Source organism: Paramormyrops kingsleyae, chromosome 4 (assembly GCF_048594095.1).
Source record: "Paramormyrops kingsleyae isolate MSU_618 chromosome 4, PKINGS_0.4, whole genome shotgun sequence".
Classification (NCBI taxonomy): Eukaryota; Metazoa; Chordata; class Actinopteri; order Osteoglossiformes; family Mormyridae; genus Paramormyrops; species Paramormyrops kingsleyae.
The window spans coordinates 26007965-26034967 of NC_132800.1; the positions used below are offsets into that span (position 1 = coordinate 26007965).

Genomic DNA, 27003 nt, shown 5'->3' on the forward strand with positions numbered 1-27003 from the left:
TGAAGCGCTATGCAATTTATGCAAAAAAATGAATGATTATAAAAATGTTTCAGATGTGTTTCATTATGTTCTAACCTGCTTGTCAATATTATCCTAATTACCTGACTTCTTACTGCAGAAGTAGATTGCCATTCAGCACTGTATAAGCAAAGCCAAATGACCTTTAGCCTTCTAAAAAAGAGTGTGAAAAGACGAAAAAGCACCATTTCAGTCAATTTTCAGGATAGTTAGTGAACTTTAAAATGTGGTATATTTTTAAAATACAAAGTGTTTATACGTTAATGCATTGAGTATATCTGAATAATGAAATTGTGAAAGTGGGAGTTAATGGTGTCCACGTGAAGAACCATACTTACCGTGATCCCGTTTGACTGGAAACGTTCGGCATCTTATTTGTCAATGAAATATGGCACTATACACACATTTAGAAGCACGATGTGAACTCGGCATGTTTCAAACATAGTTTGTCTAGGGAGATGCTCAGAAACCCATTTAATTACTATTCTAAATGCAGGTATGAAATGCTAACAGAACCACACTGAAGAAATGTGTATTTATGATTTTATTGTATCCATATCAAGCAGACGTTTTTATGGTATCTTTTGGCCAAAAGTTCAATTACCATATCAATGCATTAATTTATGCATGTATCTGTCATGGACATAATACACCAAATCTAATTAGTTATATTAATGTATGAGACAATCAGTGGTGAATTGTTAGCTAACCAGGCAAAGGTGTTTCTGCAAGATAATGGAGACCAAAGAGTACTGAAAGGTGTGCTCTGCCTAACTTAATAGACTAGTCATTTTGCTCACGAGATGGTAAGTAGAATGTGCCGGATGGCTGAAGCCTTCCCCTCTTTTTAACCCCCCAGCACATAATACTGTGACAGCGAGACGTTTATTCTGATCAGGAAGTCTCAGTAGGCTAAAAACGCTAATTAAGCTGCACCGCTAAGATATATATGCAAATCCCAAAGCAGCAGTTAGCTGTATATAATAGTCAGAAGTAGCAGTCGGAGTCATGATCATATGAAGTACCAGTAGTATGTTTGTGCTCGTCAAGGCACCAAACCTTCATGGTGCATTTCAACTTTAAAATTTTCACTGAAAATGGTAGAGAAGGTGATATGTTGTACGAGAGCATATTCACAAAGTTATGTTGACGTCATGTTGCCTAAATCTGGTATAATTGTAAGACAGATTCATGGTGCTACAGCAGTCTAACGGTAAATATTAATAGCTGAGAACATGTTATATTTCTGCTAAAAATAATGTTGTTTCTCTTGTGAAGATCGTTATGTAGCCGTGTGCATTCTGTCTTCACTTTTAGTTTTGAATTTGTCACAGGATTGAAAGACACAATGCTACATCATCTTCCCCATAGGAAGAACTATACACAGGCTAAACCTTCACATACATTCTCAAATGCATGCTCCTTGAAGGGCTTCTCTAAAAAGAACATCTGGGAGTTTCTCAGAGGAGAAATTCAAGGCTAAAACTTGTAGATTTCATTAAAAAAGCTTTCATATGGCAACACGTCCTGTACTCGGTGTGAATCTACTTTCAGCAGCTCTTCAGACGGTGGTTGCACTGACATCGAGGATCAGAATTAGGAAACTTATCATGCCATGCGGAATATCTGTTTGACCAAACTTGCATGCCTGCTATTCGATAGACCCCTGATGTGCCGCCATTAGTTCCTCTGCTTGATCATGAGATCACGCTAAACAGTCACCTGTTGATGATTTCTCTGCATGGCCATGTTCTGCTTTCACAGCGGGGAGGAACGGGCTTCCATGCAGTGCTTATGTAAACAAGGGATTTTCCCCTTTCCGTTCTGTCTTGCCTGCTCCAGTGCTATGGGCTACTCCCTGGGAGCAATTCTGTGTGCTATGTTTGGGTGAGTCCAAGTAATTTTTCCCATGGGGGTCCTTGCTGAGTGAGACCAACTCAAACTGAGACCCCAGGCTTGAAGACTGAATGGAGTTATCAAAATAAGGAGAGGAGCAATGAGAAGCCCCACTTTCAGGCTGGAAGATGGTACTTGCTCCACTGATGGGGCTCTCAGTATCCGTGCCTGGACTTTCACTGAAGTTAACCTTCAGACCTTTGGCTACTTGGTGGCTCCCTCTCAGGGAACTCCTGAGCGTGCCACCAACAAGGGTCAAGGGTATCGGCTGATGGGAAGGGTGTCCACTGTCATACAAGCCACTGTAGGGGGCTCCACCACACTCCAGGGATGAGATTTGACTCAGGTCTAGTGGAGGTGGGGCTCGGGGGTGTTTGGCCTGCTCCCGACCATTGAGAACCTTGTCATCCTCGACAAACTCAGTGGAGCAGCTGGTGTAGCTCTCATTGCTTGATGTGCTCCTGCCATCCGTGACAGGACGGTCTACTGGAGAGTTTGTGCTTTTTTCTAATGCCTTATTGCATTCTTCTGCTGAGATTAATACGCTCAGTTTAGCTAGTCCAGGAGAATATGGTGGGGACTGGGTCATCTTGTTGTACCTGTTCTCCAGGGTCTGAACACTAAGATGCTGGGGACTTGTGCTGGGGCTGTGGAGCTGAGCCACTTGGTATTTCACACCCGAAGCCTTTGGACTAGTGGGAGGGACGTGCTTTGGGGAAAGATGATTGTCCAGGTCTTGCTTTTTGTCCTCTTCATCAACCACTATATCCATCAGATCCTCATTGTGGGCAAAACTGTCCTTCATATTCATTGACACAATGCTCCCATTCCTCTTGGCACGTTCCAAGGCCTCTCTCCTCTTGATGGCTTTTTCCTGCCGTTTCTGCTCTTTATAGAACTCTGAGAAGTTGTTCACAATGATGGGAATGGGCAGGGCTATGACCAACACACCTGCGATGCAGCAGAGGCCACCGATTATTTTACCCAGAAGGGTTTGGGGATAAATGTCTCCATAGCCTACAGTTGTCATGGTAATGGTGGCCCACCAGAACGAAGCCGGAATGCTGGTGAATTTTGTGGCGTCTTCATCCTTTTCGGCAAAAAACACGAGACTGGAGAATATCATGATGCCCATAGCGAGGAAGAGGATGAGCAGACCCAGCTCATTGTAGCTGCGGCGTAACGTAAAGCCCAATGACTGCAGACCCGTGGAGTGCCGTGCCAGCTTGAGTATGCGGAGGATGCGCATGATGCGGAAGATCTGCACCACGCGCCGGACATTCTGGAACTGCAGCACGTCCTTGTTGGACTCGGTCAAGAAGATGGTGATGTAGAAGGGCAAGATGGCCAGCAGGTCGATGATGTTGAGGGGACCCTTGAAGAACTTCCATTTACTGGGCGAGGAGAGGAAACGCAGCAGGTACTCCATGGTGAACCAAGCGATGCAGATGGCCTCCACGTGTGCCAGCTTGGGGTTGTCTGTGGGATGTCCAAATTCATCAACGTCTTGGAGATCCGGCAAGGTGTTCAATGACAGGGCGACGGTGGACATAACGATGAACAGGATGGAGATGATGGCCAAGATCTGTAGGAAAATCAAAGACAATTTAGCTGGTTATGTCACCAACGACAACATTAGAGTTGACGCATGGGGCAAACTTTCCACTTGAGTGCCAGAGAGGAACAAATGTTTTTGATAATTGTTCAAATTACTGATCACCAGAGACGACTGGTCCATAGAAGAACACTCTTAGAAAAAAGGGTAAAAATTTGTACCTTTCCTTGTCACTGGGGCTGTACCCTCAAGGGCCTGCCAACTGTACCCTTAGCTGTAGGTAACTGTACCTTTTAAGGTACAGAAATTGACTCTGAGGAACATTTTGTACCATTACAGGTACATTAATACTGTTTGTACCACCCTTTTTTCTGAGAGTGTACTGGAGGTAGTACCTCCCCTATTTTTGTGATTAAATTGTAAAATAAACAATTTAATAATTTCTGTTTGTTAAATCATTTTCTTGGTACTGCACTTGGTGAAAATCCCAGGAAGGTGGTTGTTTCTGAGATGCTGGGACCATGATGTGTGGCACCAACAGGATGTTCAAAATCACTAAGATCAGGAATGTTAGCCGCCGTGATGCTCGGCGAGCCGCCTGACCCCTGCCTGCATGCTGTATGTATTACCTTGCAGCCACGTGATACTTGATTGCGAGCAACTGAGTGTGCGATTCATGGTTTTTAAAGAAGAAGAAATGATCACATGAATGGGTATATAGAAACAGAAATCAATCCAAGAACCCAATACCACCAATAATATTAGGTACATGTATTATCCGAATATAATGCAGGTGTATTGTTTTTAAGGTTTGCTTTGCTGTATTTATAGTGTTTTCCATCTGTTTTGCATTTCAGGTTCTTTAGTTTGCGCTGACCTTGCACTATTTTCACCATACGTGTTGCTTCTCTGCTATGGCTCTTGGTCATTTCCCATCCCTGGGTGTCCTTTGCTGCTGCTATGCGTGCCTTTGTTTTGTGGGACAGTTTGGAGTGATATGAAGCATCTGCCAGGCCTTTATGATGATTTACTGAAATTTGAGAGGTGCGTGACTTTAGGATACAATCAGCTCCTTTCAGGTGGACCACTTAGACCAATACGATCTGTAAGTCAGACACTAAAAGGCAATTCGAAATGACGTTTTACGGACAAAACATGGTTCTCAGAGGCCATTTAGAGATGTATTTTGCTCCCAGGTTATGAGGTGCTGCAGAACACAGCGTTCTCAGGGCCGTTATGCTGATGCTGACCTCATATTCAATATGTAACAACAGCTACATCTATACAAGCATGTTTTATATTATTGGTAAATCTATTCGGTGAAATGTCATGCACACTAATACATACAAAGGTATCTGCAGCACCAGTCATGGGCTTTAAATAGGATTCTTGAAATACTTGTGTCATATTTTTGTACCCACGAAATACATGTAAAATACTGTAAAATCTATTTCTTGGAAGTACCATGAAGAAACATTCTAATTAATATTTATGAGGAACTGCAGACGTCCCTGCAGCTAATAAGTCTAATATTTGACATTAGCGTAGCATTAAAAAAAGGAAAACAATCATTTACAAAGCAAATTAAAACGTTATAGCGCACAGGAGCCCTAAGAAGTCAGTAATAATTACATGCATCTGTCATAGGGGAAATTCATAATTTTGGATCCCATTATAAAAATTATTTTTAGCCGTAATACAAAGCAAGGCGATTAGCGATCTGCCTTACAGCAGGCATCTATGTGTGAATACATGTTGTACAAAGACTCAGTGAGGTGGCAATACCTGGAGTGGTCGTTTAAGAGTTCATCTGAAGGCCAAGCACTCACACACATGCACAAACGCACACACACACACACACAGATCTGCATCGATGTGCACAGCTAGATTGTGATTCCCACTGCGCTCTCTTTTTGGATCTGCATTTAGAATGTAATGAGCACAGAAAGTTTGCAATGTCAAGCAGTGAAGCAGTAAAGTTGCCCTGAAATGCTTCCTTTAATAAGAATGAAGCAGTGCTTTGCTCCAGTGAGGAATACCGGGTACTTTATGTTACACTGGGGAGTGCAGCTGAGAAAGAAAACCTGGGGCGTTTGGGTCAGGCGTTATAGCAGGACTACTGCTACTGGATCCCTCTGTTAGAGTAAATAAATACCCCAAGGCAACTCATAGTGTGAAATGATGCAACACCAAGTAGTTGAACCACATCAGTTCACTTAGCCTTATTAAATATTAACAGACCACTGACAGTGTGCTTCTCTTCCACTGGCTTTTGTCATTTCCAACCAGAGTGAGCAGCTCTCTGCTGGCCTGATTGCATCCTGTAAAACTTGAAATGTGAGAGACATTGTGATTCTATGGACATATTATCACAGACAGCAGCATGAGCTCTGACCGCTAATCTCCAGTGTGTAACTCCTGGGTCATTCATGTCCATGGGCTGCACAGATGCTGGCCTGCTGTGGGCGGGGCTAGGGCCATGGTGGGCGGGGCTAGCGTCATGGTGGGCGGCCTCACTGGGAAGCAGTAACCAACAGATATGTATTATTCAGTTCTGTCCACCAAGAGGAGCTGCAGGCCCTGATTAAGGCTTCGTGGGATCTCCCAGTTTGTGCCTTTGCTACTAGTGACTACATCGTGACCCCCTGACTTCTCTTTCTACCCCAGCCAGCTCTCAGCATAAGTGTCTCTGTGTTAAGATCCCACTGCACAGCTCTGCTCACAAAGCGTCTTAGCTAATTTCCAAAAATTCCACTTACAAAATTAGTGGTCAACGGTTTCTGGAAGGAGGAAGCCACACATTAAACATACTAAGAGGATGATCGACTGACTGCTAATAACAATATATCACATGGTACAGAAGGAACCGCAGTTCCTACGTAGAAGCAGAAGGAAGTGAGCTGCGTAGAAGGGGGAGGACCTGTTTTATTCGTCATCCAGTCGCGTTAGAGATGGTGATTTGGGGCGCAGTCATGGAGGACTTATGCTAGAGACTATGACCTATCAAAAACTGAGAAGAAAGCATGATCATGTTCAACGTGCATGCAGGTATATACTCTCTGGGGGGGGGGGCACAGACTTTTCATGCAGGTATATACTCTCTGGGGGGGGCACAGACTTTTCATGCAGGTATATACTCTCTGGGGGGGGCATAGACTTTTCATGCAGGTATATACTCTCTGGGGGGGGCACAGACTTTTCATGCAGGTATATACTCTCTGGGGGGGGCACAGACTTTTCATGCAGGTATATACTCTCTGGAGGGGGGCACAGACTTTTCATGCAGGTATATACTCTCTGGGGGGGGGACACATACTTTTGCATGTGCTAAAAGGACATACACTCCCACATAGAGGAACGGCACCAGCTCATTCCAGCGCTTCTATTAGGATTCAAAGCCCTGGAGAAGGCGATTAACAGGGCACAATAGTTGGGGTATCAGCCAATCAGAGTGGTCGCTGGAGACACCTGGTGCTTTGGTCCCATGGGTGGGTATTATAACAATGCTCTGTGAAGAGGTATCAAATTATCTCTTACTTCCTCTTGTGGGGAATTAACGAGTAATCACTTCTAACCTCTGTATCCTTGCTATAGATATCAGCACAATCCTATTATAGTTATCCTAAAATATCCTCCCCTCCCTCTCCTCCTGCCCCTTCCCAGGCCTTTGGACTCGCAGGAAGCTCTGCATAACAGCACAAATGAGCCTCTGCTTTACCTGATGTTTCTAAAACCCTTTGCTTCTTTGATGGAGTTTTTTCACATAAGCGGGAGGTCAGGCTCATCGCTGTAACAGGTATCTCATCCGCATAATACCCATCATGCAATGACCAACAAGCCACAAGTGGGTTCCTGGAACACTTTCCACGAAGGAGAATCTGTAGAATATTCATACTTACCCGCTTCACAGCACTGTAAGCTGTTTATAGCCATATATAGCTACACACCTCATTGCCCATTTAATGACGCCCATCATACTCCCTGTGTGGTTTACATTTGAGGCCAATTAATCACCATCTGTCTCTATCAGAAATTATGCCATGGTCAAAATAGCCTTCGGAAACACTAGAATCCAGCAGATTGGTTCTTAAAAGCTTGTGTTACTGGGCAACAGTGTTTCTTCACGTTTTCAGCATTGTGTGTGTGTCTTGTGTGTGTGTGTGTGTGTGTGTGTGTGTGTGTGTGTGGACATGGAAGGTATTGAATTTTTGAGTGTTTACATTTCAATGTGCAGACCAACTGTTGCAACAATGTGATAAAAACCTGTTCTGTTGATGTTGTGGGGACCAGGTCTGTGTGTGTGTGTGTGTGTCCTCCAATGTTGTGAGGGTTTCCTCTGGGTAGTAGATACTCTAGCATCCTTTTCCAGTCTGAAAGCATGCAATCAAGGAAATTGTCTATTAAACTGGTCACAATGTGAGCATATGTGTGTCCAGTGATGGACTGCCATCCTGTCGGGGTATTCCCCTGTACAGTGATGGAATGCCATCCTGTTGGGGTATTCCCCCGTCCAGTGAAGGACTGCCATCCTGTCGGGGTATTCCCCCGTCCAGTGAAGGACTGCCATCCTGTCGGGGTATTCCCCTGTCCAGTGATGGACTGCCATCCTGTCGGGGTATTCCCCTGTCCAGTTATGGACTGCCATCCTGTCGGGGTATTCCCCTGTACAGTGATGGACTGCCATCCTGTCGGGGTATTCCCCTGTACAGTGATGGACTGCCATCCTGTCGGGGTATTCCCCTGTACAGTGATGGAATGCCATCCTGTCGGGGTATTCCCCTGTCCAGTGATGGACTGCCATCCTGTCGGGGTATTCCCCTGTCCAGTGATGGACTGCCATCCTGTAGGGGTATTCCCCTGTCCAGTGAAGGACTGCCATCCTGTAGGGGTATTCCCCTGTCCAGTGATGGACTGCCATCCTGTCGGGGTATTCCCCTGTCCAGTGATGGACTGCCATCCTGTCGGGGTATTCCCCTGTCCAGTGAAGGACTGCCATCCTGTCGGGGTATTCCCCTGTCCAGTGAAGGACTGCCATCCTGTCGGGGTATTCCCCTGTACAGTGATGGACTGCCATCCTGTCGGGTATTCCCCTGCCTTGTGGTCTTTTAGCTTGACCAATCAAAAGGTCATTTCTATAGCATGTCTTTGATGAGGAATAAGCAGCCTGTTTGAATCTGGACTGAGATCAGAAGACAGAACAGTATAAGCTTATTAAATCATACCTTTGTTCTTCATCATTCATCTTTTGTCAGTTTAAACCCAATATTTCAGGGATCAATATTTAAAATTAGATCTATAGTAATCAAACTAAAAAAAACATTTAATTACATTTTTAAAGATTGATATAATGCAATTAGAATTTTAAGTGATTAACTATATCAAATGCATATACATTTAAGAGTTAGTAAATTACCATTAAAATAAGGTGATTGGTTTGTGAAGGGTCTACTTTTTCAGGCTCACTGTGCAGTGCAACATGCAGCCTGAGAGTTTTAAATGAACTGATCTGAATGTAGATGACAGCACGACAGAATTTTTAAAATCCACAGCAAAACTTTCAGTCAGCTGATGCAACCATAACGTGGACGGCCGTGCTCATTCGGAAAGCAGAAGCACAGCTTCAGTACAGATAATGATTAACAGCGACAGTTTGTGTTCATTTCAAATAAAACCACATAGTATTTCATATGTCAAGTGGCATTTCAGCTTGTCAATCAAATGCAATGAGAGACTCCCGTTTGTAAAGAATTCCCCTGGGATTCTGACTGGCCGGAGTCTAACTGCTGTATTTCCGGGGGGAGGGATGACAGGCTAACGGGCCCTGAGCTGTTTTGCCGTTTGAGGGCGGTGGTGTCTTCGGTGATGCTAACGCGCTAATCCTGTCACTGTGTTTGTCAGCAGAGCGGTTTGACACATCGGCTGCGTCAGCCACACTCGAGTGAAGTGATGCCTCATTAATCCCCTGAATAATGGTGCCAGGACATGAAAGCGGAAATTATTGTATTTTAATGTGTTTATTTGTTACCGCTGTCCTCTGAGAAGAGCTCATTTGAAGCTGTCCGTAACCTTGTTGATATTCTACGAGCAAACACATTAAAAGGTGTTTGTCATGCAGGAAAGAAGAGGCGTTGCACTTTCTTCAGTGTGTCATCCAACTTTTATTTCTAATCGTGATTATCTGTAGTGCTAATAGCGGATGTTCCTTTTAATCTCTATTTATCGTGTATTTATTTTAAGTCTGCACCTGATGTATCTTAAAAGTGGCCTGCTGGCTCTCTTTGGTTTCAGACAAGCACTCAACATTAGGTTGCTGAAGTCAATATATTTGCTAATCGATGTACTTTAAAAGCAGGCAAAATAAACAGGCCTCACGCACCATGTGACCCCGTGACCCGGTGATGGCTCGACAAATGTGGCCTCTGGCAATGGCCTAGGTAATTAGATGACGATCCGGATTTTTCCGATAGCTGCCATCTGCTTAGCCTTAAGAACACACAGAATAGTGCTGAGAGCTTCCAGTGAGTTAGTGAGGGAGGACTTACTAAACCTAATACTAATCCTGACTACTAAACTAGTTTAACTACACCACTGGTCATCTTTTACCAGTGCTCTAATTACAGCAAAACACCAGCACTCATCCTGAGGTTCACAGCCACAGTTACCTACTGATAGTAACTGAAGAGATTAAGTTCTGCAGTTTCAACCCTAATAACAGTATGCAATAAATTTGGGGTTTGGGCTGCAGTACATAACTAGAATATAAACAATTACAAATCTAAAAAGCACCAAAACAGAAATGACAAGACCACTAAACAACGAATGGTACTAGAGAGGTCAGAGGCATCGATCCAGGAACGGGGAGATCACCGAATCAGTGGGATGGCTGAAGCCTACCGGGTTTTCAGAGATGGAAAGACCCCATGAAATGTTAACTCTGTAAGGGGGGAGATGGGAAAGGCGTCCGTTCCCATAGTAGGGCGGGATACATTTTCCTGCAGGATAATATCATCACAGCAAATTATTACTTGTTCGTGAGAGCAGGTTGGATCAGGATTCCACTGGATTGAAACGTGTAGATGTATCATGAGAAAATCTCACTTTCCAGGAGTAATGGGGATGGAAGAGGGATAGGGTTGGCATGGCACAGCAAGTAAAACTGAGGGTGGTATTTCTATGACGGGAGGATAAAATAAATCAAAACTGACACTATGCTGCTAGGGACTGGTGTTAGGATTTTGGTCAGGGCTACTGGGACAGGTAAGGAACATACTGTACAGTACCTTTTGGAAACATGAACTGTGAGCACTGGAATCCCCCTTATGAGGCCAACAGCACTGATACAAAGTTACACTGAAAATACTTTATATACAGCCATTCTTCCCGAACCGTGTTCTGACCTTTCCGGTGCAATCTGTCTCTCCCGAAACGCAACCTTAATAATAAACTGCACTTCTTTGCAAATCAGTGTTAACAATGAACTGCGGCCCTTTAGAAAGCATTAGCAGATGACGAGAGATAACCCATAAAGAATGCTGGTGACTCACTGCACCGGTAGCAGATGACGAGAGATAAACCATGAAGAATGCTGGTGATTCACTGCACCGGTAGCAGATGACGAGAGATAAACCCATGGAGAATGCTGGTGACTCACTGCACCGGTAGCAGATGACGAGAGATAAACCCATGGAGAATGCTGGTGACTCACTGCACCGGTAGCAGATGACGAGAGATAAACCCATGGAGAATGCTGGTGACTCACTGCACCGGTAGCAGATGACGAGAGATAAACCCATGGAGAATGCTGGTGACTCACTGCACCGGTAGCAGATGACGAGAGATAAACCCATGGAGAATGCTGGTGACTCACTGCACCGGTAGCAGATGACGAGAGATAAACCCATGGAGAATGCTGGTGACTCACTGCACCGGTAGCAGATGACGAGAGATAAACCCATGGAGAATGTTGGTGACTCACTGCACCGGTAGCTGATGACGAGAGATAAACCCATGGAGAATGCTGGTGACTCACTGCACCGGTAGAAGATGACGAGAGATAACCCATGGAGAATGCTGGTGACTCACTGCACCGGTAGAAGATGACGAGAGATAAACCATGGAGAATGCTGGTGACTCACTGCACCGGTAGCAGATGATGAGAGATAACCCATGGAGAATGCTGGTGACTCACTGCACCGGTAGCAGATGACGAGAGATAAACCCATGGAGAATGCTGGTGACTCACTGCACTGGTACCCGATAATCCTGATAATGTCCAGTCTGGTCTTATTCTTGCAGGATGAAACTGCTGCTTGAGACTCCAGACACATTCACAGAGCTACATACATCCAAATTTCATACCGAGGTTTCGCCATATGGGCTTCTATGAAGGTCTTAGGGTTTGAATGAATCCCGGGATGAATGAACCTTGGTCTGTCTGTATTGTAATTCAAGTATTTTTTTACTCTTGGTGATTTTATAATTCAGACCTGGAACATGAAGGTTGAGTTATTTATGGAAAGCAGTTTTCACTCAGAGTAGGACATCAGATTCAGCAAAGAAACAGAAGACCATCTTGATCAATAATGGGCTTATTTATAGAAGGGTGACATGGAAGGTATTGAATTTTTGAGTGTTTCCTTGTGGGATGGGGACAGATCTGGAACTAACCTCTAACTGCTCCGGGAATGTCTAGATGCAACATGTCTAAACTCAGCTGAATTCATAAGGTGACTCAGCCCTTTTACAAAACAGAAACCACGACACCGTGATGTAGAGAGACATGAAAGTTATGCGACCACATAGGGAAGAGAGACAGAGTGTGTCCACTGTGCCTAGGTGTCACCTGGGGCAGGAGGACAATCAGTCACAGGTAGCCACAATCAGCGGAGCTGAAGCATGTTTCTAGGGATGAGTTACTGCTGCTTTAAAGGTGGTTCAGCCGCCAAACAAACTCAACAAATACAGTTTTAATTTAGTGCAATTTCTTCAGTTGATTCTGATTCTATTGCATCATGTCAAACAGGATGGGTTCAGATACATGCATTTACAAAAAATATGTATTATGGTATACTGTATTTCACCAGGTGTCTTCTTGACCTTGTCTGCAAGAATCCTGTCTTTCACACTTTCTAGAAAAGTCAAAAATTTCCTCACCAGCAGGGGCACCATGGGGGATCTCCCTTACTGTCTTCCAGGCAAAGATCTCAGGCACTCTGGCTGTGAGAAGGGCCTTCACCTGGACTGGGTCCTGTCAGGCTTGTGGGCAGGGTTTATAGAATGTAGGAAGGGTGTGGGCGGGGCTTATAAACATCTGGGCTGGGTCCTGTCAGGCTTGTGGGCAGGGTTTATAGAATGTAGGAAGGGTGTGGGTGGGGCTTATAAACATCTGGGCTGGGTCCTGTCAGGCTTGTGGGCAGGGTTTATAGAATGTAGGAAGGGTGTGGGTGGGTCTTTCATCTGGGCTGAGTGCTGTTAGACTTATGGGCCAGGTTTCTCATACAGGGGATGAACGTAGGTGGGCCTTTGGAACACCGTAGCTGTTTGTTCTTTTCTAGCTTCAGAGCTGTCTGTAAGGCTTTTAGGGTTATTGCATTAGGAGTTCCCGTTTTTCCACTCCTGTAAATGTCTCCATTACAAGATGACCAACAGAGTCAAGTTACTCTTCTATCTGCCCATTAAAAATTGAAAACTTACATCGTTACCTTTAACAGATGATCTTGAAGAGTATAGGCATGTAGGCAGATCCACTCATTCATCTTCTAATTAGTCACTTATGCAGGCTAGGGTCATGTGGAGGCCTGAGCCCTACTGCAAGCAGCATAGAGCACAAGGCAGAGGGACACCCTGGATGGGATGCCAGTCCGTCACAGGGCACAGGGACACCCTGGATGGGATGCCAGTCCGTCACAGGGCACAGGGCAGAGGGACACCCTGGATGGGATGCCAGTCCGTCACGGGGCACAGGGCACAGGGACACCCTGGATGGGATGCCAGTCCGTCACAGGGTACAGGGCAGAGGGACACCCTGGATGGGGTGCCAGTCTGTCACAGGGTACAAGGCAGAGGGACACCCTGGATGGGATGCCAGTCCGTCACAGGGTAAAAGGCAGAGGGACACCCTGGATGGGATGCCAGTCCGTCACAGGGTACAGGGCAGAGGGACACCCTGGATGGGATGCCAGTCCGTCACAGGGTACAGGGCAGAGGGACACCCTGGATGGGATGCCAGTCCGTCACAGGGTACACACTCACAATCATACACTACAGACAATTTCAATGCACAATTTGATGGGAAATAATCTACACAGCAAGGACAGAAGATGCAGATTCCACACACACAGGGAGAAGGTGGGATTTGAGGCCACCAAGCCACTAAATCTAAAGATACATTCATGTCATGTTTGTAAGGCCATATTTAGGGACATAAATGTGTCACCTGTAAGGAATCTTTGTTTGAGTCTTGAAGCACAGTTTGTCTTTGATCTGTGTTTCTTGATTAAAGTGACAGGTAACAAAACAAAATTACACTGATCAGGAAGAGAGTCTTTTAAGATTGTTTTCCATGTGTACTTATATGTAGATAAAGATAACAAGTCACAGGTGCAAGACGTTCATGAACCTTTTATAATTATCTGGACTTCAGCATGGATGGATCCTAAAACATGATCAGACCACCGGGGTGTTTCATGATGCCTCCGGGGACAATGTTCTGTGGGTAAATGGCACAAAAGTCAAACTCTTAGGCAGAAACAGTGCTATGTTTGGAGAAAAAGAGCAGCAACACCAACCCCATCCCAACTATAAATCATGGTGGAGTGAGCATAGTGATTTGGGGCTGCGTTTATGCCTCGTCTGGAGAGAGAGAGGTGTGTTATCTGACAGTTAAGAGAAGCTGGGTGACGCAACAAGGGCAGAACCCAAAATACAGGAGTAAATTAACAATGTAACGGTTTCAATAGAAGAAAACTCATTTTCGGGGGTGGAGGCGCCAAGTTAGAATCTGGACCAAGATCAAAGCTTTTTACACCAAAAATCCAAGAAAAACCAATATTAATATGAGATCCCTTTAATAATCTCTACTGGAGAGGAAAAAAATGAAAATCTAAACACACTTTAACAGAGATGCTTAGATAAGATTATGAAATCTAGCAGGGAGAATTATTTTCCGTACCCTAAAAGCTATGAATGGGGTTCATAACTGAATCATGATGGAATATGACACACTTCAAGATATATAAGCAGAATTTACTTTATATTTACATGCACGTTTACTATATATTTTCTTGTACAGAAACAGCATTAAAAAACCATTTGTGTGAACTAGAATGTAATAATGTATATTTTCTAGAGGAATACACATAACTTAATGTACAGTACATTTCCTAATCATCCTTTCTATATATAGAACTACTATAAAAAAAGAATGGATTAATATTTTATTAATTTAGCAGGTTTTGTATCCAAAGCAACATACACTTGGGTGGGCAGAGTCTGGCAGTCTGTGAGCATGTGGGATTTGAACCGGCAAATTAATACACTGTGCCTGTGACCAGCATGTTGTCGGTTCATATTCCTGGGTCAACTGAGCGATTTCACTGCTGGCCCTAAATCCACAGTTGCTTACAGACTGCCTGACCCTGGTCACAAGCCCAGTGTCTTAATGTGCTGAGTCACACAACACCTCCATAAGGCTGACAGATTGCATAATGCAAATAGGATTCATCTTCAAGCACTTGTGTCAGAATCGAGTGAACAGAAGGAAATTCTGATTAAATATATTTTTACAGTAAAAGTATATCCATCCCTCTCCTAATCTGTTATGCAGTTAAAGGTCATGAGGTGGGGGGGGGGGGGGCTAAGGCCCATGGCTACCCTGGATGAAACAATTCATGGACATGCATATCTGCTCTACGTATCACGACACACACTGCGAACAAAGGGCAGGTGTGACTCGTAATCAAATCAACCTATCGAAAAGGAACACAGGTTAACAGCAAACAGGTGCAATTAACTAGCACAAACACAGCTCTACAAACTATGGGACATGACAGAGGACTGGACTACACTAGGAAAGGCTAAGCATAAATACAAGCAAAACGAAAATCAAACAGGATACAAACAGGGCAAACCTAGTACAGAAAAACTAAGAATGAAAATTTAACAAACTGGGAACAGAAAACCAAATAAGTAAGTAAACAGATGATGTTGGTTTAGAGCCAGCCTCAAACCCAAGATTTGAGGGTTACAGCCTCTGTATCATACATCCATCCATCCATTTTCTCCCGCTTATCCGCTGTATCATACACTCAAACCATTTAGCCACATGGCAGTCTGGGAGTATGGGAAACACACAAGGGTCCAGCACAAAGACAGAGGACGGAACAGGATGGCCAGCGACACCTGCTGGCCAAACGGAGAAGAGACATGAAGGGCAGGAACAAACGGCTGCTGACCCTGACACATACCCGAGAAACAGCAGAGACGTGACCAAATGAAGTATATCTATGAAATCTATGACAAAAGCTCATGTCAGCTGTTCTTAATATACCACAGAGCAGTGTTTCACAATCTCGTCCCCAGCAGTCCACGTTTTTGTGAACGGGAGCTGTGAGGGAGCAAAAATGTGGACTGTCTGTGAGTCTCCGAGGACCGGGGATGGAAACACTACCTTAGGAAATGATTGTCAGAATTCATATCATTATCTATTTACATTGCAAAAACTAATCATGGTATCTGAAATGGCAACAGTGTTACATCCTGCACGTCCTGTACGCCTGACCCTCCTGTCTCCTCCCTGACGTGGCCCTCATGAGCCACGCCTGACCCTCCTGTCTCCTCCCTGACGTGGCCCTCATGAGCCACGCCTGACCCTCCTGTCTCCTCCCTGACGTGGCCCTCATGAGCCGCGCCTGACCCTCCTGTCTCCTCCCTGACGTGGCCCTCATGAGCCGCGCCTGACCCTCCTGTCTCCTCCCTGACGTGGCCCTCATGAGCCACGCCTGACCCTCCTGTCTCCTCCCTGATGTGGCCCTTATGAGCCATGCCTGACCCTCCTGTCTCCTCCCTGATGTGGCCCTCATAAGACGCGCCTGTTGCTTGTTGCCCCTCATTAGTCTTTGTATTTAAGTATCTGTTTGTCTCGTCATCCCCAGTCCGGTCATTAACGTCGCTCCTCCTGTCTGCCTGTGTCCTTCCCTGTGCTCGCCTTCTCGTTTTGACCCCTCACAACCACATTTGTTTTCCTGCGCCTGTTCAGTTCAATAAACCCCTTTTGTTTATCAAACGCCAGCCTTCAAGTCGTTTCTCGGACACCATGACAAACACAGAATCTCTCCTTCCTGTCAGAATAATATTCAATTTTATCCAAATTAAAAATAAAGTCAAGCGTCTCTTAGACATTTATGCTACTTTTACATTTATTTACTTTGCAGTCAATTTTGTTTGAAGCAACCTATGAGAGTCAGATAATTCATCACAAGCACAGAGCTGTGAAGAAACCAACTTAGATATAAGTGCTGCAAGGCTGAGCTTTCAATGAGGGTTCAATGATACGTATAAGTTAGCAATGGAACAAGAATTATGCAAAACATTATAAAACACTGCAGGAACCTAACAGGAAATGTATTCAAATCAAAACACCACAAGGGTTAGGTTCCTACGAGGCAAGCACAAATACACAAGGCTGTTCAGTGTTGCCAAGAGACGGCCAATGAAGATGGAGCAGATCAGAGGTCAGATGACATTTTGGATGAGCGAGAGGAGCCAATGAGCTGTCTACCAGTTCAGGATAAAGGGATAGTATCTCCACCTTAATACCTCCATCCAATGCAATGCAGAGCTGAGATTTGAGACTAGGGCCTTAATAGCCGAAGGAGCTATTGTTCAAATGTATAGTTTAGTGATATTAAAAACATAAATAATTTTCATGATCGATGCAGAAAAAACCCTAAACCAATTTAATAATTCAGAGCTGACACTCAAATGACCTTCGGTGATTTATGTCCGTCATCAGGTTTTATGGGTTTGTAGACGTCTGTGCTCTCTTGTTAATAACCTCCCTAAATCACCGATCAACTGACTAGACTGTGGATGATCTGACACTGGTGTTGACCATCCCACCATAAGCTTCTCCTCATTTATACTACAGCAAACACATAATTTGTCATGCAGATCTGTGTGGGCGTTCATATGCAAAGCAACATGTGTGCAGGTGTGTATGTGTGTGTGTGTGTGTGTGTGTGTGTACCACTAGGATGCTCTAAGTTCACCGGTACGACAGTGTGTACAGAACCTTAAATAGACTCATGACTTTACGAGGGATTACAGAGCGACACTCAGATCATCTTTGAATGAGCCTGGAAGCTCTTACTGGTTGCATCACTGGAAGTTGCATGACCACCAGCCTCACTGAGATCGGTGACTCTGCATTTGTTTCACAAGCTGGCATCTCACTGATCTCCATATCCAATCTCCATAATTGATCCCAATTTCACGTGTGACTGGAATCCGAGGATCCAAGAAGCTTCTTATCCAGTAGAGGAGGCAGTTGTCATGGATCACGTGACAACAATGAGCCAATGAGCTACTTCGTGATTCACCTGGGTCTCACTCCGGATTTCGACTGTCACATCTGGGCCTGTGGCATTTAAAATCACGTCAGATGCTGCATCATAACTGACCCACGGGTTAATTACCTCTGGGTAACGTAAGGGGCTCATTTACCTCAGGCAGAGTAACAAATTGGCAGGTTTATTTACCAGCGGGAAGCTCCAGGCTGACAGAAAAGTTCATTCATGCATAAACTGGTAGATCAACATTAGGAAGTACATAACACTGCATAACCTGGAAGGTAAACACTGCATTTATATTATAAACCAGTAAAATTTTCGCTAAACCATAACAACAAAAACAAAAACAAACTAGGAAACCAAAGCCATAACATATTTTTAAATATCTCTTTGAGGATAACTGAAAATGGCTACTGATCTTCTGTTCTTCATGTGACAGACTTCTATCCAGAACTTCTCCAGATAAAGTCCAGCAAACTAGCAGGTGGAATATTGTGTCTCACCATTTTTGACCAAGCGTGGGCATGTGCGCTTTCCTGTAGTGACATGCCCACACATCTAGTGACGGGGAAGATTCACCTTCACTTTGACAGCTGAACTTCCATAGACTGAAAGGAGCTGCGGGGTTGCTCATGCAAATGGCCGGATTAGCTGAAGGCCTGATTGGCTGACTGGTTTTGAGGTTATATGATGAAAAGGACATGAGCAAACGCTGGTTCATGCATATTTACGATAATCCCCCTCCTCAAATACATCCAGCTACAGGACAAGCCAAGATGGATCCACAGAGAGACATTCGTAAACAGACTGTCAGCATTGCTTTTAAATGCATTATATACTATTACATTATGTAACAGACCTAACGCAACTCACAAGGGAGCCGTTAGGGTTAGTGTTGGTGAGATAATGATTTCCTTCTACTTACACAAGGTTAATTGCAAGCATTTCCAGGGCATCTGCCAGGCCTAGTGGCCAACAGCAAGCTATCACGTAGAAGATTGACTGATCTTTGTGAGGCTCCTAGCCTTGTCCTCAAGGAACAATACAGACTGAAAACGGAGATTCTCAGGCGGAACTGACTGGACGACACAAGTCTTTGGGAGGAACACAACACCTTCCATCAGCCAAATATCCTTTCTTTCCATGATTTGGTATAAGCCTTTTGTTATCTCTCCTTCTCATGGTTTGTGTCTGTTGTGCCACCTAATTTGGTATCAGCAGGGAATTTAATCAGCCTGTTAAATTGTCCTTAAAATGCGCAGTCTCGGGGAAGTTACTCATAAAAGTAATCCATTACAGACTGAGATGGAAAGTTCAGGTCCAGAGAGTACAAATCCAGACCAAGATTTTGTTTCAACCAACCAGTTGAGTATAAAGAGTCACTGTCACAGAGCACACAACTGGTTGGTCGAAACAAAACCTTGGTCTGGATTTGTACTTCCTGGACCTGAACTTTCCACCTCTGTGTTTAATAGATTACTTTGTCGAGCAACTTCCCCAACACTGATTACGTGTCATGAGGTCAACAAGAACTAACACTTAAGTCCACGATTTCCCCGGGCAGCATCCATACCAGGTTTAGTGCATCCATCATGTCGTGTGACAAAAACAATGCTGCAGGTCATGTGACATCACGATTGGTATGCAACGCAGCTCAAAGCAGCTCACAGGCTCCAACGACGTTGAGGAAGCGGTGGCTGTTATTGTTATCGTCATTAACAGAAGTTCCTCTGCAGCCACAGAAAAGTCCTTTCCTGGCGCATTGTCAATTTGCTCTCCATTTGAAGTTTTTTTCCGTAGTCTGGGGTTTCCATTAAAAGTTTCAGCTCAGCTCACATTATCTCATCCTCGTTGGGGAATGAACAAACACACTTAAAAGCCTTCTCCCTTCCTGGACCACAAGAGGAAGTGGATCTGGTGTCCATTAGGGTGGTGTGTGAGGGTGGTGGTCTGGGCAACCCCCTCCCCCATGTATCCAACCCCCACTGCTGATATTACAATCAGCGTTTGAGTCAGGAGCTGCACAAAGTCGCTTTTCAAGCTTCTTTTTTTCCCCCGTTATTTTCACTGAAATTTTACTGAAAAAAATGAAATACTGCAGATTCAGGTTAAGTCTTCACCTGGAGCAGTATAATCTTCACGGCCTCCTCCTCCTAACGTGCCACGTTAAGCTGAGAGTGCTCTCCAACAGGGCCACCTGATGCTGGTTTTCACAGCCTCTAAGAGGAATACAATAAGACTCCATTAAATCTATTACGGACTCACTGAGGCTGAAAGAAATCTTCAGTACGGATCATACTGTTAGTTTTGAAAGGCCCTCTTTTGAGACAGATTTTCCATGGACTCATTTCGATAGCAATCGTAGAACTCTCTGCAGTATTAAATTAGTAATTAGACTTATACTCTCGGATCCCCACTGACTTATTGTTGAATACAGAGTCATTACCTTACACCTGCTATCAAGCACTACGCTATTTATTCAGCGGGCGCTTTCATCCAGAGTGACGCACAATTGAGCAAACTGGTCAGCCAGTCCCTAGAGAGATTGCAGTTAGGGGGCCTTACTCAATGGCCCGCCAGTGAAATCACACTGCTGGGGGATTTGAACCCAAGACCTTCTGATTACAGCCACAGAACCCTAAACTACAAGGCATACACTGTCCCTCTGCTACACTAGTGCTTTTATATAATTTCCTACACCTCTCTGCAGCTGTATATTTGCAGTTCCTGCAGTGTCAGAAAAAGGAGCACCAGTTTGTACCTTTGCTTGTCACTGGGGTTGTACCCCAGTGTAAGGTCTGCCAGCTGTAACCTAGCTGTAGGTAACTGTACCTTTTAAGGTACATAAATGGACTATGAGATGCATTTTTGTACTGTTGATGGTACATTAATGTTGCTTGTACTGTTGATGTTCCTCAGATGCCATTTCTGCACCTTAAATTAGTCTAAAAGGTACATTTACCTACAGCTAAGGCAGGAGTGGCTAGTCTCACCCAGAAAGGGCCATTGGGTATGTGGGTTTTTGCTGAAACTCCCTATTTTGATTACTAATTAGAGGACTGATTGGCTGAAGAGTCCTCACACCCGGAATTGAACAGCTGACCTACAGATTATCCCGAAAACCCGCATACACACCGGCCCTTTGCTGATAAGATTGGCCACCCCTGAGCTAAGGGTACAACTGGCAGACATAAGGGTACAAACTGGTGCTCCGTTTTCTGACAGTGTAGTGATTGTCCATATTCACTTTACCCTGTTTATTTCATATACCCCGTAATCATCATGGTTAGGGTTACCTCCATGAAAATGTGAAGCATCATTACCAGGATACATTCCCTCTCCGTTCCATGTAACGCTGTCACATTCCCAGAAATCAGTGCACATCAGACCAGGTGGAGTGATATCTTCTACATTTCTTTGCAGCAATAAAGGTCAGAGAAAAGATACAATACCCTAATAAATATATCACTTAAATATTTATAATTACTCACAATGGTCAGCACATTTCAAAGAGGGTGATTGTTCTACAGCGAGTGTACATTTCAGGCATAGTTATATTCAAAAGACAAAAATCAATAATTGAACAAGAGGGGCAGAGATCTGTCTTCAGGGAAGTGACTGCTAAACAGGGTTTTAAATGGCAGCTCCTTGGCCCAAAAACCACCTTCCCCAGCCGCTCAAAGACCAGATTCTCCTTGTACTTCTTGTATTTCTTCAGTTCCGTTCAGCAGATTTCACCCCGTCCACCCGATACTGACGGGCCTCCTTCTCAATCACTGTGCGGTATTTTGCGATGTGATGTCGCACCCTGACTTGCCAAAGAAAATAACTGGGACTTGGTTTGTCGTATCTGGGGACTTTGTCAGAAAGCTTTTCCTCAGGAGATAGAGCCCCCTCCACCCCAGCAGACCTTGGTCCCCCTTAGCCCCGGACCCCCTGAATCTGCCAGGGTATTTATGCCCCTTTCACACCCCTGCTTACCCGTTACTTTTATCAGCCCCCTCTCTGTCGAATTTGACTCTCAGCCCTATTCAGACACCCTTCCTGGTCACAGACGGAAGGTCCTGTCATCTGTCTTTTTTATGCATCCTGTGTGGTACCATCAAGCTTTCAAAATATTATATAACCAAGCAGTTTTCCAGTCATATCCTCAAAATACTCTCATTGGAACTTACCCTACAATTGCAGCAGTTTGTAATCTTTCTGCATAACATGGTCGTATGTACAATTCAAGACACGGCGATCTTCTGACTGGTCTGAAATTTGCAAATACGGATCCACAGCAAAACAGAACGCCTTTTAATTATGTCCCAAACTGCCTGGAAGGACTCATCACTTGCCAGTTTAAATGAAATCTAAAGAAACTCAAATCAGTTTGCACTGGAATTAACTACAAATAATCAACCATTGGTTATTTTTTATAATTAAAAGAAAAAGCTAGACTGGGCTACATTTTGCAAAGACTTTTATCTTATTTATATACTAAGAGTGTATTATAATAAATTAATTCTTAATTATATGTTTGTTTATTGCTTTTAAACAAATCTCACTTTTATCCAAGCTGAATCCAGGTTAATTCAGCCAGCACCTCTATCACAGCTAATTAAGAGCTAGAAGCTCAGCAGAAATTAAAACCGCCACGAGAAAACGTTCTGGCCCACGAGGCCTCGAACCGCCGACCCTCGACTGGGGAGGTGAACCGTTTGCTGCTGCCAGCAAGCTAAACACTTGGCTACTTGGAAAAAAGAACTGAACATACAGTTATTTTTTAAGTGGATAAACTGAAAATAGATGCACCATTTGTACAGTACGTCTCCAGGACGTAGCATCTCCTTTGGTTTATCGTGTTATTGCTGTTTGTATTATCGCTCTATTGTCCTGGGTCCTGGAACCTCACTGCAGCCCTAATGCTCCATGATGAATATGGCTATATGACTTTGCTCAATTGTGTCTCACATGGAGTTCAGTGGGTATAACACAGCACCCAAGGTATGTCAGTATAAACATGACCTTTACAGTAACGTAACTAGAGTTCCTCTGTGCAGTGTTAGTAGAAAACGGCCAAATGTCTGTTTGTTTTGTCCAGAGATGGAGCAAACAGCAAGCCAAGTAGCGAGCTCATTAGACAGTTCTGCCCATATGAGCACCACGAGTCGACCCTACAGCGGAAGTGCTATGAGTTCACTAGCTCACCACGAGTCGACCCTACAGCGGAAGTGCTATGAGTTCACCAGCTCACCACGAGTCGACCCTACAGCTGAAGTGCTATGAGTTCACCAGCTCACCACGAGTCGACCCTACAGCTGAAGTGCTATGAGTTCACCAGCTCACCACGAGTCGACCCTACAGCTGAAGTGCTATGAGTTCACCAGCTCACCACGAGTCGACCCTACAGCTGAAGTGCTATGAGTTCACCAGCTCACCACGAGTCGACCCTACAGCTGAAGTGCTATGAGTTCACCAGCTCACCACGAGTCGACCCTACAGCTGAAGTGCTATGAGTTCACCAGCTCACCACGAGTCGACCCTACAGCTGAAGTGCTATGAGTTCACCAGCTCACCACGAGTCGACCCTGCAGCTGAAGTGCTATGAGTTCACCAGCTCACCACGAGTCGACCCTCCAGCTGAAGTGCTATGAGTTCACCAGCTCACCACGAGTCGACCCTGCAGCTGAAGTGCTATGAGTTCACCAGCTCACCACGAGTCGACCCTCCAGCTGAAGTGCTATGAGTTCACCAGCTCACCACGAGTCGACCCTGCAGCTGAAGTGCTATGAGTTCACCAGCTCACCACGAGTCGACCCTACAGCTGAAGTGCTATGAGTTCACCAGCTCACCACGAGTCGACCCTACAGCTGAAGTGCTATGAGTTCACCAGCTCACCACGAGTCGACCCTACAGCTGAAGTGCTCTGAGTGAACCAGCTCACCACGAGTCGACCCTACAGCTGAAGTGCTATGAGTTCACCAGCTCACCACGAGTCGACCCTACAGCTGAAGTGCTATGAGTTCACCAGCTCACCACGAGTCGACCCTACAGCTGAAGTGCGATGAGTTCACCAGCTCACCACGAGTCGACCCTACAGCTGAAGTGCTATGAGTTCACCAGCTCACCACAAGTCGACCCTGCAGCTGAAGTGCTATGAGTTCACCAGCTCACCACGAGTCGACCCTACAGCGGAAGTGCTATGAGTTCACCAGCTCACCACGAGTCGACCCTGCAGCTGAAGTGCTATGAGTTCACCAGCTCACCACGAGTCGACCCTACAGCTGAAGTGCGATGAGTTCACCAGCTCACCACGAGTCGACCCTACAGCTGAAGTGCTATGAGTTCACCAGCTCACCACGAGTCGACCCTGCAGCTGAAGTGCTATGAGTTCACCAGCTCACCACGAGTCGACCCTACAGCTGAAGTGCTATGAGTTCACCAGCTCACCTTGGCTGCCACAGAGGAGCTTGGCTTCTCCAGAAGATCCCATAACTTCTTCCTCTTTTCAGGGCAGCAGTTATTGTCGAAATCTTCCCCCTCCTTCTCCCTCAAGGACTCCGCCTCTCGTCGTAGCTCCTCGTTCATCTGCTCCTTTTTCTGATGGTAACGCGCCTGGCAGCAGGACTCAAGATAGATCTCGTCGATGCCCCAGTATTCGAGCTCCTGGCTGAAAGATAAGGCACACATCTCCTCCATCATGTGCAGCTTGCCTGTCCTGTAGAAGTTTAGGATGGAGGTGAAGGCCCCTGGATGCCTATCAAAGAAGAACTCCTCCTCGCTCAGGTTGTAATCATCACAAATCTCCAGCAAAGACCCAGGGGAGTCACAGTCCCGGAGTCGGCCCAGGCGGGTTCTGGGGAGTCTGTCCAAGGTCCTCCAGAGGACTTCATGCATGAGTCCTCCAACGTTGATCCGCACTCTCCGACACTGACTCTTGGCTCGGATGATCTCGACGAGTTCTGGCGCTTCTGATGCCCCTGTCTCCGCCATGACTGTGGGGGTTGGAGATGATGACCAAAAAAGCGGTCAATCACAGAATAGGTGCAACGTGGGTACAGAGAGACTAGTAGATTATATGAATCCTCTTCAGATTAATTTTTCCATGACACACACTGGAAAGAAAAAATATGAGAGAATTATCCAATAATGGACACACTTTGAGGCTGAAAGCAGGTAGATCTTACCAAATGTGCTGCTATAGATTTTGGGCCTCAAGCAAGCATAAAATATGAGCCCCCCAATCCGGAACAACCAAATTATGTACCAAATATTTTAGGGCCCTTGTCACCCAGGGGCCCTAACTTCCCCTCTAGATCATAAAATAAACCAGCATTTTGATAAATGAAAGATGACTGAAAGGGATAAAGCAGACCCAGTGATTTTATAGAAATATTTCTCTCCGTTCCAACCAGCAGTATCCAGAAGAAGTTTCGTCCCTGGATCGATAGCTTGTGGAACCCGGTGCACACAGATGAGCAAACCTGAAAGCATTCCCGTGTCCAGGCTTAAATTATTAGTGTGCAGCGGATTCTGTCCCGTTGCATTTTTATAAATACAAATTCAACGCACTAATAAAATAGAAATATTATGCGATTATTATGACCTGCTTTTTGGTGTTAAATTGAATACCTACAAAATATTATTCAATGTGTTTACATTACTCCTAAACCTCAATAACGGTAGTCTTGTGAAAATCTCGGCTTGTACAAGAAAAACAAACGAACAAAAAAAAAACTTGCCTATGCAAAATTTAACCGGTCTTTTTTAAAGGTCTGTACCAGCGTGCCGGTAGGTAGCTAATTTATAGACGTCATGAGTGTGCCTCACATTTGACCGAATCGTTCCTTCTTCTCTTCTAGATTTAAGTTAATGGAATATAAAAGTATTCAACGCGGACACAGATAAAGCAACGCGCACACGTTTAATCCTAAAATTTGCCTACAGAAATGTCCCCGCCAGTGCGTGTCTCCCAGCAGAAACGTCGCTCATATTCTTGATGCGTTTCGCAAATCGCAGATCCCGACAAAAAGGCGAATTCAATCTTGAATCTATTGCTTTGCAAGTTTAAACTATTTTAGACTATTTAATTAAAGGCAATGTGATTTTTGCGGCCAAAATCTGGCAGATCCGTTTGCAAGAGTAAAAATACACGAAAAGGTATCGTGAAATACAGTCCTTTGCTTGTTTTTATGTGTGACACATGAAAAGTAATCGATCCTCTATATTTGTTTTGACTCATTTCCTTCTTAAAATAACACTAGGATTTAATGCTAAGAAAACTTTCATTTTAGCGATCATACCAAGCAAACGGAATTCAGTCTATCCTTTGGTCAATTTCAACTCCCGTAAATATGTATTTTTAACATGGATGCTACACAAATGTATTTATTTATTATTAATTTTTCATTTACTATGCGCTGTAATTTTAAAGTCTAACTATATACCGCTTGGCACTATTGCTCTAGTGACACCCTCAGATCCACAGCCCTGCATGTTAAGGGCATCCCACTAAATTAGTATTCAGCTGCTTATTGTAACAAATATTGCAAGAGGCGTGTGTTCCACTTTGCTGTATTAAACAAAGATATTGCATTATATGGACCAAATAATACAGAGCTTATGATTACCTCAACCGGGAAGCTAAGACTCCAATCTGTCAGTAGAAGCTCCGTTAAGGAAAATTACATCCGACATCGCTGTTGCAGAAATACGAGAAAAAGACGATTGGCGTCTTGAAATTCCAAGTTGTAGCTGGAGAGGAGAAAGTAGTTTCCCGAGATGTCCGCGGACGGCAGCGCGCCCGAAGCGCACCATGGAGTCAAAGAGCGATCGGCGCGCTCCGTTTGCACTGCAGGGAGGCAGAGGGCAGGCGCTCCTGCATTACTGCCTAGAGGAGAAGTTTGACGGGATTGTGCTCTACATCACAGCGACAGCAGCTGATCACCCGAAGCGGGAACTTCCTCACCAGGAACAGGGATC

The 27003-nt window shown here is 44.7% G+C and overlaps 1 protein-coding gene across 1 annotated transcript; it reads right to left on the reverse strand.

The window, feature by feature from the left end:
• Positions 1-565: 565 nt before the first annotated feature.
• Positions 566-27003, reverse strand: kcnb2a (potassium voltage-gated channel subfamily B member 2a). Its single transcript, XM_023845505.2, has 3 exons — positions 26652-27003; positions 24472-25136; positions 566-3499 (listed from the first exon to the last, which is right to left on the reverse strand). The coding sequence occupies exons 2-3, from the start codon at positions 25012-25014 to the stop codon at positions 1811-1813; spliced, it is 2232 nt and encodes a 743-aa protein (XP_023701273.1). The 5' UTR covers positions 25015-25136; positions 26652-27003; the 3' UTR covers positions 566-1810.

Coding starts and splice junctions, on each gene's coding strand:
- kcnb2a (XM_023845505.2), bottom strand. CDS start 25,014: ATGGCGGAGACAGGGGCATCAGAAGCGCCAGAACTCGTCGAGATCATC. Junction 3,500..24,471: donor GCTCCTCTGTGGCAGCCAAG/GTGAGCTGGTGA, acceptor ATTTTCCTACAG/ATCTTGGCCATCATCTCCAT.